Genomic DNA, 13,262 nt, shown 5'->3' with positions numbered 1-13,262 from the left:
GTTCATAGCTAATTCAGAGCCCCACCAGGAGCTGCATCATCGCTGCTCAGCCCACTCTCACCAACTGTCATTCTTCCAGTCCACCAGGCACACCAACATTCCACACAGTCATCAAGCATTCCAAGGTTCCACACATACACACGCATACTGGCTGAGCAGCAGAAATGTAAGCACTACACTTATACAATGTAATATATGAGACTACAAGTCCAAGAATGGAAAGGAAAAAAAACCTGAACTAGAGCAGCTAGTCATGCGTGGACCTAGGATACTTGGCAGGGCTGTTGTGTTCATCAATATTGTAAATGTACAACAGTGCATAGAGTATTTAAAATCCGTGTCAGCGGGAAATCAGCCGCAGCAGTTTTCATCCCACCCCGTTCTAAGATGGCCGCCATGTGTTCATCCCACCCCGTTCTAAAATGGCCGCATGTGCCTGAGTCCTGTTTCTATTCCTTTTCCTCTGCAGCTGAGTAAACACTGCTACTGTCAGCCGCCTGTCTATGGGCTCGGTCGTACACATCAAATCAGAAGCCAAGAGAAGTGACGCGGAGCGGTGATTGGTGGTTGCAGGGTGGACGGGGAGGAGCCTGCGTAGCTTCCGCTTCCGGTGGCTGTCAGTGTCGGTTGTGCAGCGTTGGCATAGCTAGTGGGGCCCGAAGATGATCGGGGACGTGTTACTGTTCGGGTGAGTGTGGCACGGGGGGCTGACCCGAGGGGGCCCGGGGCCCTTACACTCCCTTTCAAGCGGAGACGGCTGCACCTGCTCCCCACCCCCAAAACGAGCCTGTGACGGGCACACAGCCCACACCCCGTCATCTTTCAGCTGCCCGCCCTATGGGGCCCCTGAACAAGACCTCCACGGGAGGACCGAAGGAATGGACGCCTAATAGCCGCCCCACAGCAGTAAATGCACCTGGGGGCGGGGTGGTGGTGTTAGCTAATCATAGTTCGTTGTATTATCTGTGATCTGGTTTATTTACACTTTTGATTCTGCAAGTTAGGGGGATTGTATGTTTATCAGAAACCTGTGTGAAGTTTATTTTACATTGCAGTTTATTTTTTGTACTGTTTTAATGAAAATGTACATCATACATACTAGTATTTTAAATCGCCCTTTCTACCCATGATTTTGCACTGAAGTTCACCCTTTGTGTACGTTGACACGCTACCCTGTCGTTTGCTTACAACGTTAGCAAGGTTGTCATGTAAAACTAGTTTGTCATTATCATGCCGTTGGCACATGGTTTGTGAGTGATCTGCATTGCAGTGTATTCATTGTCTTCTAGAAAGTTGTACCAAATTGTCATGCAGTTTGTTCTGCGGTCACTTTTGCATTATCCCCTGGGATGGTTGTGTAGTTTATCGTGCACATGACTGGTCTTGGGGTGTGTAGTGGGTATGAGAGAGGTCATGTGAGCGTTTGTATCTGAGGTTTTGCAAGGGTTATGTCTGCATGCACAGCATAAGTAATAGTCAGTGCTTGAAATCAAAATATGAAAGCGTAAATACTCAGTATAACAAAGTATCTGTTTACTACTGAGTGCAGGTACTCTCCCTTCCCTTGCAGATACCTAGTACCTTGTTCATTAAAAGCGCTGGTAATATTCATTCAGTAGTAGCTCTGTGGGTGCTTTATGGAAAAGCTTTTTATTGTGTTTCAGTAACTGAACTTACAAAGTGCCTGGATACCCTCTCCGGTGATTAATGCGCTATACAAATCAACATAACGTGATAAAATGAGATAGTCAGGGTTATATTATCTACTTCTTTAGGGTGACCATATTTGCAAAACAAAAAACCAGGACACCACAGATATTTTGAAGTAGGACTAACTCTTGATGCCCACTATGGGTCCTGAGGTCCTACACTACAGCACTTGCAAACACAGATGAAGGTCTACACATCCAACAAACATCAAACAAACGTATAAAAAGACTACATATGCAAAAGATAAGCTTTTCGAATGCTGTAGACTCGTATTTTATAAAGAATGGACAGCCCAAGAAAGAGCGAAGGTTTCAAAATTTCTAATATTTCACATGGAAAGCATTGTCCAATTTGCTTTACATTCTGGAACCTGTGATCTTACAGTTGTTAGAAATGGGGGTCTCTAGTTGGCGGAGGCAGGTACCTTTGTCCAAATAGGAACCCTTCTTCCTAGTCAGGATAAGGGAGTTGCAGTCCAAAAATAACCCCTGCTCTCCCCCTTGGTAGCTTGGCACGAGCAGTCAGGCTTATTCTAGAGGCAGTGTGTAAAGCATTTGCACATAACATACAGTAATACAGTGTAAGCACTACAAAAGGACACCACACCAGTTTAGAAAAATATCCATTATTTTTAAATACTCAAGATAAGATCAAAAACGATAAAAATCTACAATATAATACTTGGAAATCTTCAGTTATCAAAATAACCTTGAAGACAGTTCCTTGAAGTCGATAGCTCCCTCTGGGGCCATTGCGGCATCGTGAACAAACAAATCCAAACAGGTCTGGCTGTTAACGTCGTTGCAGGCCAGCTATGGTGTCGGGAAGACCCGCAAAACAGTACCTTTTAGAAATGCAGGGCATCAGCGACCTCCCATTGAACTTCCGAAAGTACTGCATCAGCATGATAGAATGTACATTTCAGGTTCTATTTAAGTTGAGAGAAAAAGTACAGAATTGAAAGAGAGTACTTGGTATGGGATAGGTGATGTCTCCACAAGGCAAATAAAAGCTTGAAAACATTAAGGATGGGGGTGGTGTGGGTTAGAAGGTGAATAGCACAGGAGGATAGCAGAAGGAGATAGTAGAAACAAGGCATTGTGATCGAAAATTGATCATGTAGTTAGGTGTTCTCTCCATTGCAGGAAAATAACAAGAAAAAGTCCTGTATGAAAGGGGCGCAGAAATTGTGCAAGGTTCAATGTATTTCCCTGGTATGGTTGAGGTATAGAGCACGCAATTCTGTTAATTGTAACAACGAATATAGAGTCACAATAGTTGTAGGTTGAGATGAATGTCCTGATGTAATGGTTTTCTAGCATTCCCAAAACATACTTTACCAAATGGAAACCCTACGCAAATTATACGTGCAACTTTGTAAACATGCTACTTTTGAGATCTTTTAAAATTAGAATCTGTGGAAACATTCTCTTCGCTTTAAAGGGGCAAGTGAGACTCCAAATGCTTCCCACTCTAGCCTCATGATTGGAACGGTCCATAAACTCTCAGAAACGCTGCATATCGTTACAGGTGGGAAGGAAAATGGGTGATGTCTGTCAGTGTCCATCTTAGCTGCGAAAGATAGACTTCTCTATATTTTTCTTGTTGATTATTTCCAGTTTTCTAGAAGTGGAAGTCAGTCATTGCGCTGGATCACCACAAGCAAGTCAGTCTTTTCCATTATATTTACTACCACAGTCCTTTGGATAAGAGACCAGATCTATTATAATCAACCTTGGTTTGCAGCAACATTCTTATGTTTTGCGTTGAATTCCTTCCACTAATGCACTGCCCCAAAGCAAAGTGATGATGTATCATGCTCGACAGTTTGTCTCTTGACATGTCTCTCATTGGTTCTTTTTATACTTTGCACAGTTAATCGTAGTGGCATTTTTCTGGCAGGTGACCTTTTTAACATATTTTCAAGTAACTTGTTGATTTTGTTAAAAATGTCCTACATGTCAATCATCTCTATGTACCTTCATGGGTAATACGTTACAAAAACATATTTGTGTTGAAAATTCTTTTTCTTGCTGGTTATAAAGAAGTAAATAAATCGAGACAAGCGTTCTGCTTCTACCATATTCCCTTCCCATATGAACACACCTTTGTTCTTTCTTCTCCACTAGTCCTGCGTGCGATCTGAGCCAGATTCGTTGGCCTTCAGTGCTCTTGGTTACTGAAATTACAGCAATATTTGCTGCAGATGCTGACAAATACTGTCCTATATTAACCAGTGCAGCGGTACGCGTTTTTAGAAGCAGTGCCGAAACAATTTTCAGATTGTTGGTGCTGGCCATCAATATTACCTCGCTAACCCCATTTGACAGTGATTTATTTAACTGTTAGCTAAAGAATGAGTGAACAAAATAAGCCAAGTCCTAGTAGCAGAGGAGTATAAGGAAGCAGTGGGTGTCCAGTGTTTCATTATGTAACACATTGTCGCAAAATGGCAAAAACATGCTTTATTAAAATACTGACACCCTTCGAATAGTTCTCTTCGTCCTGTGACCTTGCTGAGACCACAGTCATCAATCCGGGCCTCCCAGCACTCTCACAGATCTTCAACATTGTAACTAGCTCCTTAGACAGTGGGGAAATCATCCTTAAACATGCAATTTTTATATTCATCCTAAAGACAAAAACAGCAGATTCTAGAAGCCTAGCCTACGACTGACCTGTCCGCAGCCTTCCCTGAGATGCCTAGGAGCCTGAAACAGTCGTCTCTGGCCAACCCTCATTCTATCTAGAGTTCAAAGGCCTCCTCAGTGACTTCCAGCCTGGATTCAGGCCACAAAGGAGCTCTGACAGTACCGAATTAAATATCAAGGAAGAACTCTTTTCTGCCTGTGACCAGTGCTATCCTTGTGCTTTGGTACTACTTGTTCTTTTTGCCGCAGTGTACACCATTGACCACCAGGTGCTCATTAATAGAGTGACTTCCTGCAGCACAGCTCTGGCCTTGTTGGCTTCCTTCCTGCACAACCATAACCATCGCATAAAGATGGGTCCCTTTATCTCAAAATCAGCTGACTTCCCCCATGGTGTTTTTCAAGGCTCTGCCACATCTCCCATCCTACTTAACACTTACATGCCTCCTTTGGCAGTCATCCTGGATTAGAGAAGATTGGCTGCGAAACGAGTGTGCAGGACACCCAGCTCCATGTTAGGTCTTATTGTGAGCCTGCAACTTTCCCAAGCTATCCTGTTGCCTCTCTCACATCCAGCATTGGACATTGAACAACTGCGAGGCATGCTGTATGAGGGTGTGGTGTGAAAGCCCGCCCATATTTTTCATTGGCTGGTGTCATTGTCCATGATAAACGCTGGCTTCTGATTGATAATTGGGCTTCTTAGTCCCTCCTTGTTACCGCCGGTCTCCTTTTGTAACCGCCCATCAGGACTGGATCTTTTACTTGCAGCGTTGCACTGTCTCGTTCATTAGTCAGTGGGCACTCTATTTTGTTCATTCGGCTTTGGCAATGGCGGCCCGAAGCACGATGCAAATATAAACAAGCGGCTGCCTTTGCGCAATGGCAATAGCTTGTTTACTTTTCTGTGGCAGTAAGGGGTAGGAAGTGAAATTCAAATGTCTAAATAAAGAACACCATGCAATGATGGGTGAAACGTGATGGATTTGTAGAAGGGAAACAACAGCTGCTTCTCTGAGGGAGGGAGGGAGGTGTCTGGTCCAGCTACTCGCACTGTGGCAGGTGATCCATCACTCGATGTTGTGTGGTAAAAGTGCAGTGATGGAAAACACACATTTGAGACTGTCCAAAATATTGCGGTACACACGTCATATCGAGTACCAGTTGAAAAAAATGCCTTTCTGCAAAAAAGGTATTTCGGAAACCTATTCACAATGCTGTTGAACCCCTGTGACGCTTCAAGATAGCACAGCTTGGGTCATAATTTTTTCTTAAGAATAACATCAGAGCTATGAAACCTCACTCTAAAACTCCTTGCTTAAAGAGCATGGGTCAATTTGTCTCGACGCATGAGGTGTTCGATTCGAAACTCGCACATCGGAGATGCAGAGTTTGCAGCTGCTTCCGCCTAATAGGGACGGGCACCCACAATAAAACACCCAAACTTCAGGAGTTGCGGTTTGATAGTTGAACAGAAACATTTCCGACGTGACTACACATATGTTCTGCAGGCGCAGTTGCAGCTAATTTCCTTTTAATGTAACCAGGGACGGACAGGGGCGGATAATAGCCCCGAGCACCAACATAAAAGTGGCTCACTTTGTGAATTAGATAACTAAACAAGCGTTTGTAATGCCATAGGTCTTGCATTTGCGAGAGTTTGAGCTATTGGCATTGTAAATGACAATGCCTTTTATTTATGTGTTTTGAAAAACTGCAAGTGGTGCACAAACACGCTCTTTGTACTTCTAGTCCTTGCTTACGAGAAGCAAGGCTGACAGTTAAAGAGGCGCAGTTATTGCCAGCCTTGCATCTCGTAAGCAAGGACTAGAAGTACATAGTGAGCCCTCACAGATTTTCAAAACACACAAGTAAAATGCATTGTCATTTGCAAATCTAATAGCTCAAACTCTCGCAAATGCGAGACCTATTGCATTGCAAATGCTTGTTCTTGCTGGATACATGGACTCGGACTGTGGCAAACTTGTGCATCCACGCACTCTGACGTCTGCCGGAGTGTAAACTGGATTCCTTGCAGTGGTGGGGGTTGTGGAGGCATATGGGAGTCCTGTAGCCTTGAGTCATCATCATCAGATCACTTTTTTCGGTTTTTGCGTGAAACCATGAAGGTCAGGTGAAACAAGTAAAACAATATGTACAAGAAAGAATTCTCTCAAGGAAAGAATCTACTAAAAAACATTAAGTGCTATACATAAAAACAATATATAAAAAGATAGAAGATCCCTACAGGTACTCAGTGCAACATTACAATACATTCAGGGTCACATCTTGAACGCTCCCTTGTGTACCTTTAACAGTTAATCGCAACTGGCTGGGAGCCTAGCAGCTGATTTGAAAACGTGAAGGACATAAAAAACGGTGTTGCCAGATAACCTTTGTAAAAAAGTAAAGGTCGAGTGCACCTGCCTGAACTTGAGCTTTTTCAAAATGGGAATAATAAAAGTCTTCCGGGTTACCTCAAAATAACTACAAACCATTATAAAATGTCCGGGAGAGACTTACTGTCGCAGCCACAGGACGTGAGGCTCTGACCCCTACTACACCCACGTTTCTGCGCCAGCAGGAGATGAAAGAGATCAAAATGGAACCTAGTCAATAAAAAGCGATCGTAAGCACTTTTGGGCATTAAAAGGAATGGCTCAGTGGTTTGCACGGTTTTCAGGATGACAAATCTACATTTGCTAGCCTTCATTAGCTCTTGTTCTTCCCTGTCTAAGGCCCTCTGTCTATAAAAGGGAAACCCTTACACACCCCAGGTCATTCTTATTCGCCGTTTCTGGGTTGGAAAATCGGGCCACTCTTCCCAAGCTCAAGAAGCATCCCTTTATATAATTGAGCCAGGGGATATGGTGGTCATGGTCAAGGGCATGCAATCCTTCAGGATCAATCTATTCAATGTTATCTAATGACTCAGCCAAGTGTTTAACCACAAAAACAGAGGGCGAAAGGCCAACAGGTCAGAGAGATAAGACACACCTAGCTCTTCGTGTACCCGCTAGGGTTGAGGTTCCATGGGGCACACAAAGAAAATGTCTCAAAAAGCCATTTCAACTACTTGTAATTCCTCGTGGGCAGTATATCCCCAGATTTCACTACCATAGGAATCTTTGGCAATGCACTTTGTCTGGTATAGCTGCAGAAGAGCACCAATTGGTCTTCTTCCTAATTTCGAGGCAAAGTTAAAGATGGCTGTATTGGCCCGCATTAAATCTCCCTTCTTTCTCTGTTTTAATGGCCCCCATTTCATCTTACCATCAAACTGGACCCCCAGGTAGGAAAAGACACCAGTATGCGGGATCTGAACGGATCCAACCTGGAAGCAATAGTGGTTTCTTGTACAAGGTCCCACCTGCATCACGTAAGATTTCGAATTGTTTATCTGCAGGTCTTGTTCTTCAATAAATGAGGTAAATGCATTAAGTAAAGTTTGCAAACCTCTTCCAGTCCGGTCCATGAGGACCTTGTCATCCGCATACAGTAAAACGGGCAGACCACGTCGGCCCTCCTGGGGATAATCCATCTTACACTCTACTAAAATCTTTATCTAGATTGTTGATACATAGGTTAAACAAAAAAGGGGCCAAGATACACCCTTGTCGAAATCTTCGTTTTATAGAAAACTGACGGGTGACCTTCAAATCTTGGGTGTATCGAACCTTGGCCATTGTATTTCTATAGAGATCCTGCTGGAAATGGACAATCTAGTCATCCACCCGATGGACAACATGGTCTGCTAGAGCTTTGATCTATTTACGCGATCAAACGTGGACTTCAGGTCCATAAAGGCCAGGTGGATGGTGCCAGGGGCGGGCAACCGTGTACTTGTTAAAGACCATAAATAAATTTAAACATTGGTCAACAGTCGACCGTCCCGGACGAAAGCCATACTGGGCATCGGGTAAGATCTCATTTTCTTCTGTCCAGCAGGTCAGCCTTTCTAATAAGATGCGTCCAACCATCTTGACCAGCGAGTGCAACAGGGAGATTGGCCTTTAGCAATGAGTACTGTTTCTATTTCCCTTTTTAAATACTGGGACTATGGTTGATCTGGCCCAGGAACCACGGGGACCCGTTCTTACTCAAGCGTCAATATGGGCTGGTACCCACAAGTTCAAGTCGGATTTGTAAAGATCAGGCGGAATACCATCTGGTCCTGGCGCTTTATTGCTGGACAGCCCAGTGATGCCCGGCCTTACGTCTTCAGTTGTAAAAACCAAAGCAGATTTCCCTTAACCCAAGCCGGACGTTGTAATCCTGTCAAGGGGGCACTGAAACATGTCCTCAAAGTGGAGCACCCGTTCATTCTCCGTTATATGGGACGCGGGACGTTTCACACATTGTCCGCTAAGAAGGGGCTATTTATGATGCTCCAGAATTTAGAGCTACTCTTTAAAGTGCTTGCCTCAATTAGCTTTGTCCATGCTTTCAATCAATCAATATGGGGTTTATAAAGCACGCTACTCACCCGTGAGGGTCTCAAGGTGCGTAGAGGGGGGTGCGGGGGGACAGCTCCGGATCAGTCGAAGAGCCAGGTCTTGAAGCTCTTCCTGCAGGTGTGCAGGTGGGGGAGCGTCTGATGTTTACTGGGAGCTGGTTCCAAGTCTTTGCTGCGACGTAGGAGAAGGCTCTCCAGCCTGCTCTCTCCTTCAGCGTTGCCTTTCATCTGGCTAATTCCGCCTTATAGGACCTACGACAGATCTGGCCTAGCTAGGGCTGTAGCCTTTAGTAATTTTTTTCTGCCCCTTCTCTATATTGTTTTGACAAACTTGTGACTGTTTATTTTCTAGTATGTGGTAATTGTAAATACCGGAACACAAGGGTTTGTTCCCCTCCTTGGAGTACTTTTGCACTCTTGAGTAAGCCACAAGGCATATGTGTGGCACCACTCTCAAATGCTAGATAGGTGTGTACTCTGACCAGGCATTGCAAAGAAACCATGCAGGACAGGCACCTTGAAGAAGTGTGTTCTCTCTGTTAAGCGACATTAGCTATTGCTGAGCAGTGTTGTAACATGTTTAAGGGGAGAACGGCAGGGGCTGCTCCTCTGCTATGGCGGAGGAGCTTTGCCTCACTGCTTTTAAGCAGTGAGAAACGTAAAATGATAGTAACTTGGAGTTCTCATTTTATGCTTTGTGTCTTGATGCTTTGTGGGCAGGCAGGTGGGCGGGTCTGCTCTCGGAGCAGGGCAGTGGAGGAGTGGTTTGCCCACTCCTAAGTGCCCTCGGGCTGCCCAAACCAGTCATGCGCACTTTCAGTGTCCTCCATGCAAGCTGCTAAGCTGCTTTTCAGCCTGCATGGAGAACATGCCCACCCCTCCAGCCCCTGGCTGAGTGCCATGTCACAGTGCGCAGACCAATCACAACTCTGATTGCAGCGTTGTGATTGGCTATGGGGAGGGAGCTTAGCTGCCTGTTCTCTGTTCTGGTCGGAGGCAGGAGAGCAGTAGCAGAGAAGATGTGGGACCCGGCCTCAAGGTAAGTTAAAAAAAAAATCATTCCGCTACCCCCCTGATTTCCTCCACCTCCAAACCCCCCCTCCCGCCTCCCCATGCCCGGCCGCGAGCCATGCCGGCCGCCACTGGATGAAGGTGGCGTTTCTGTCAATTTTTACAATAAACAGATTGTGAATATGAGGCACATCCTCCAGTTGCTTCTCAGGGCCATTCACGTTTCAAGTCTTCTTCTACTGGTCAAGTGTGCTGCAGTGGGCTGGCAACAAGAGACTGCACAGCGGAGCACTTCAAACCTGAGCTAATGCTTTCAGGATTCTGGTGTGAGCCTGTTCAAGTAGTAATGCTGGTACCTTTGTATCACAGGACTGCCAGCTATGCTGAAATCTGCAAAGAGGTCTGAGGGTCACACTGGGGTGTTAGTAATAATATATATAAAGAACTTACCTGCAGCTGCTGGCCTCCTACCATGTCGCGCCACCTGTCCTCTTCCTAGTCCCGGCAGCCCCTGGGACAGACTCCCATCCAATGCCCGTGCTGCAGAGCAGCGTAGGGATTGGCCTGAGTGGGCTGAAAAGACGCACCGCTCAGACATGGGAGTCTGTGGGATTTCTCCAGCCTGGATGTTCAATGCAGCCGTGGGCTGGAGTAACCTAAGTGCGCATGTGTGTTCGGCCAGCCTGAGAGGGGTGGCCAAACACATATGCGCACTTAGGGAGTGCACATAGCACTCCTCCTCCCCCTCCAATGCCTTGGCCCCGCCAGCCCCTCCCTACATCGCTGGCTTAGATCTGGCAAATGAAAAATAAAACAATGCTAGAACATAGTTTTATTTTTCATTTGCTGCTTCTTAGCCAGGCGGTGGGGTGACGCTCCTCCACCATTGCGAAGGAACCGCCGCTGTAGTGGACAGCAAACCTGAGGTGTAAGGGTAAAGAATATTATTTTGAGAATGGTAGGTCGTTCACAAGGGAAGACCCTGATTGGCCAGCCCAGAGCTAGGGTGTGCTCAGCGCTCCTTCCCCCCGACTGTGTATGCTTTGCTCTGTTTAGGCACTGAGGCAAAAGAAACAGGTGGAAGTGTAAATCTGCTTCCCAGACACCTGCAGACAGTGACTTCTAAGAAGGGAACTTGTAATGTGGCCCTCCCACCACAGCAGGCACAGGAAATCATCTAGCAAAATGCTGCTTTGTCTGAGACCGCCACCTCTGTTTTTCACTTTAAGGCAGCCTTCTATCTATCGTACGTGGTAAGTACAGTGGTTTTCAGTGCAGTGACTGAAGCCCTGTGCACATTAAAGAGCTGATTTCTTTTATTGTGTGCAGTTTCTCTTTTACGTGACACCATCGTTATACGTGCTCAACTCTGCATTTAATCTTTGTTTCTGCGGCTGGTAAGTTACACCAATTTTGGTAAAGTCCAAACAAAATGCCAATACACTCCTGTTAAAGTCACTCACTAAGTGTGCCCACTTTTTAGGGCAAAGGTAAAGTGATCCAGTGTTTTTACCAGGATCACACAATGAGGCCAGTCAGGATCACCATACTAAAGCCCAAAACTGACTGCAGTCACCAACATAGGCATTTAACCTGGATAGCCGACAGGTGCATATCTCAAGAGGCTATCACCCTAAACCTGACAGGGTGGCTGGGGCAGAGCCAGTTACATTGACTTGTACAATGGGTAAATTACCACAAGCATACATACATTACCATAAACATGCATACATTTTGCTGAAGCCCCACCGACATTTCCACCTTCTCCCTGGACGAGCGCAAGGCTGTGCAATGGGACATGTAATAGAATATGTTACTTGGGTTTTAAATAATGTCGGCCTGCTGCAGCAGGCCCTTCATGTGACGTCACCATTAAGAACAGAGGCTCCTTTCATACATTAAATGCACACCTCACTAGGGCTCACAGAGCAGCTATGGTCTGACGTGGAGCAGGTCTGATTTTAATTGTTATTTATTATACTTGGAAACCGTGTTTACAAAGAATGTCTTTTTTGTTGGGTAAAGAGTGTTACACTTAGCTAGACTGAGAAGCAGGTTACCTGAGGCTAAAGCTACCGTTCTCGTCAGCCAAACATACCTAAGATGAAGTAAGGGCGTATTTTCTTCGTAAGGAAGGCAGGCGCATTCCCGAACGGCCAGTACGCCCAAAAGGCATGTACCAGTGATTCAGTGGCATGTGCATGACTGGGATGTTTCATTTTCCCAATCAGTGCTTTCTGGGATTTGGATTCTATTCAGGTAATTAGACTAAATCTATGATTTGAAATTGGTAAAGACAGGCCTGGAGGCAAGGTGTTCTGCTAGCATAGAGCAAGCTGGCCACCCTAATCATAAGACCATTAAGGAAGGACATGGGAATGCTGGCAACATGATCCTATGAAAGCTGGGATTCCATATTTAAGGAGCTGCTCTGAGTCCCATTCACTGTTGTTGGGCTGAGACAGAAAACATATAATTAAAAACATGGTCTCTCCCGATCATGCAGCGTGTACTCTCTAGGGTGCTGCACATGAGCCTGACTCCAAATCAGTCTTCTGAACACACCCCAGTGCGTACATGAACCAGCTCCACTGCTTTTGTGGCATCCTATTACAGTACCAAGAACAGACCTGTGCAGTTCCTCTTCCCATCCATCTTGCTGTAATATGCTCTTTGCTCTGACTCAGTCATTGGACATCGTTATGTAGCTTCTTCAGTCGCAGGGCAGATGCTGTAATCCTGCTCCATCTGCGAGTCTTGCCTTAAGTCTTCCAGCGATATCAAGGCCCATATGTCGGCCCCATCTAACCCCTCAGTTCCTAACAGGTAGACTCTCAAATTTGAAACTTTGTGGTCTTTTCCCTAGCCTCCACTCGCTTCACATCTACTTTCTGAAAACCACGAGCTTTGATAGTCGCCCGCATTTATCCTGACAGAACCCCTTGGCTTCCTTCTCTCGCAGCTCGCCCAGGCAGTGCTCTGCATCTGACCATCGCAGACAGTAGTTCGAGGCCATGTGCCTTGCTCTTCGACTGCTCATGCCTGTTTCTATTCCTTCTTTTTCCCACCCTTGTATGCCTTCTCTTCCCACTGTCCTCTGGATTTTCTTTTCCTCCTTAAATTCCCGAATTTCCTTACTTATTTTTACTCTTATCTATTTCATTGTTTATTCCTACTGAAGGTTCTGTACCTACTTTCACTCTCCTTTTTCCCCGCGTCCTGCCCCTTATGCCGCTTTCCCACCACTGCTGCCCCCATGGCCCCTCCTGCTCCTGCATGTTCCAGTTCCCCCTCCCAGCTGTCCTGCCCATCCCCCAATCCCTACTTGAGAGCAGCCACTGGGCGGCTGCGCCAAAGGCAAGCCCATCTGCGCCCGTCCGCAACCCGACGGCGACCAGCACCAGGTTCCATGGCCCTCCGACCTGCCAACGCTA

General features: G+C 45.8%; 1 protein-coding gene across 1 annotated transcript in view; it reads left to right on the top strand.

Moving 5' to 3' along the window:
• Positions 1 to 467: 467 nt before the first annotated feature.
• Positions 468 to 13,262, top strand: part of SMIM7 (small integral membrane protein 7) — a 35,233-nt gene continuing 22,438 nt past the window's right edge. Inside the window, exon 1 of the mRNA XM_086946933.1 lies at positions 468 to 688. Within this exon, the coding sequence (XP_086803059.1) occupies positions 663 to 688 (26 nt within the window). The 5' untranslated portion in view covers positions 468 to 662. The remainder of the gene's footprint in view (positions 689 to 13,262) is intronic.

This window comes from Lissotriton vulgaris, chromosome 12 (genome assembly GCF_964263255.1).
Source record: "Lissotriton vulgaris chromosome 12, aLisVul1.2, whole genome shotgun sequence".
Lineage (NCBI taxonomy): Eukaryota > Metazoa > Chordata > Amphibia > Caudata > Salamandridae > Lissotriton > Lissotriton vulgaris.
The sequence above is the reverse complement of the archived record's forward strand: the minus strand, read 5'-3'. Positions and strand labels throughout refer to the sequence as shown.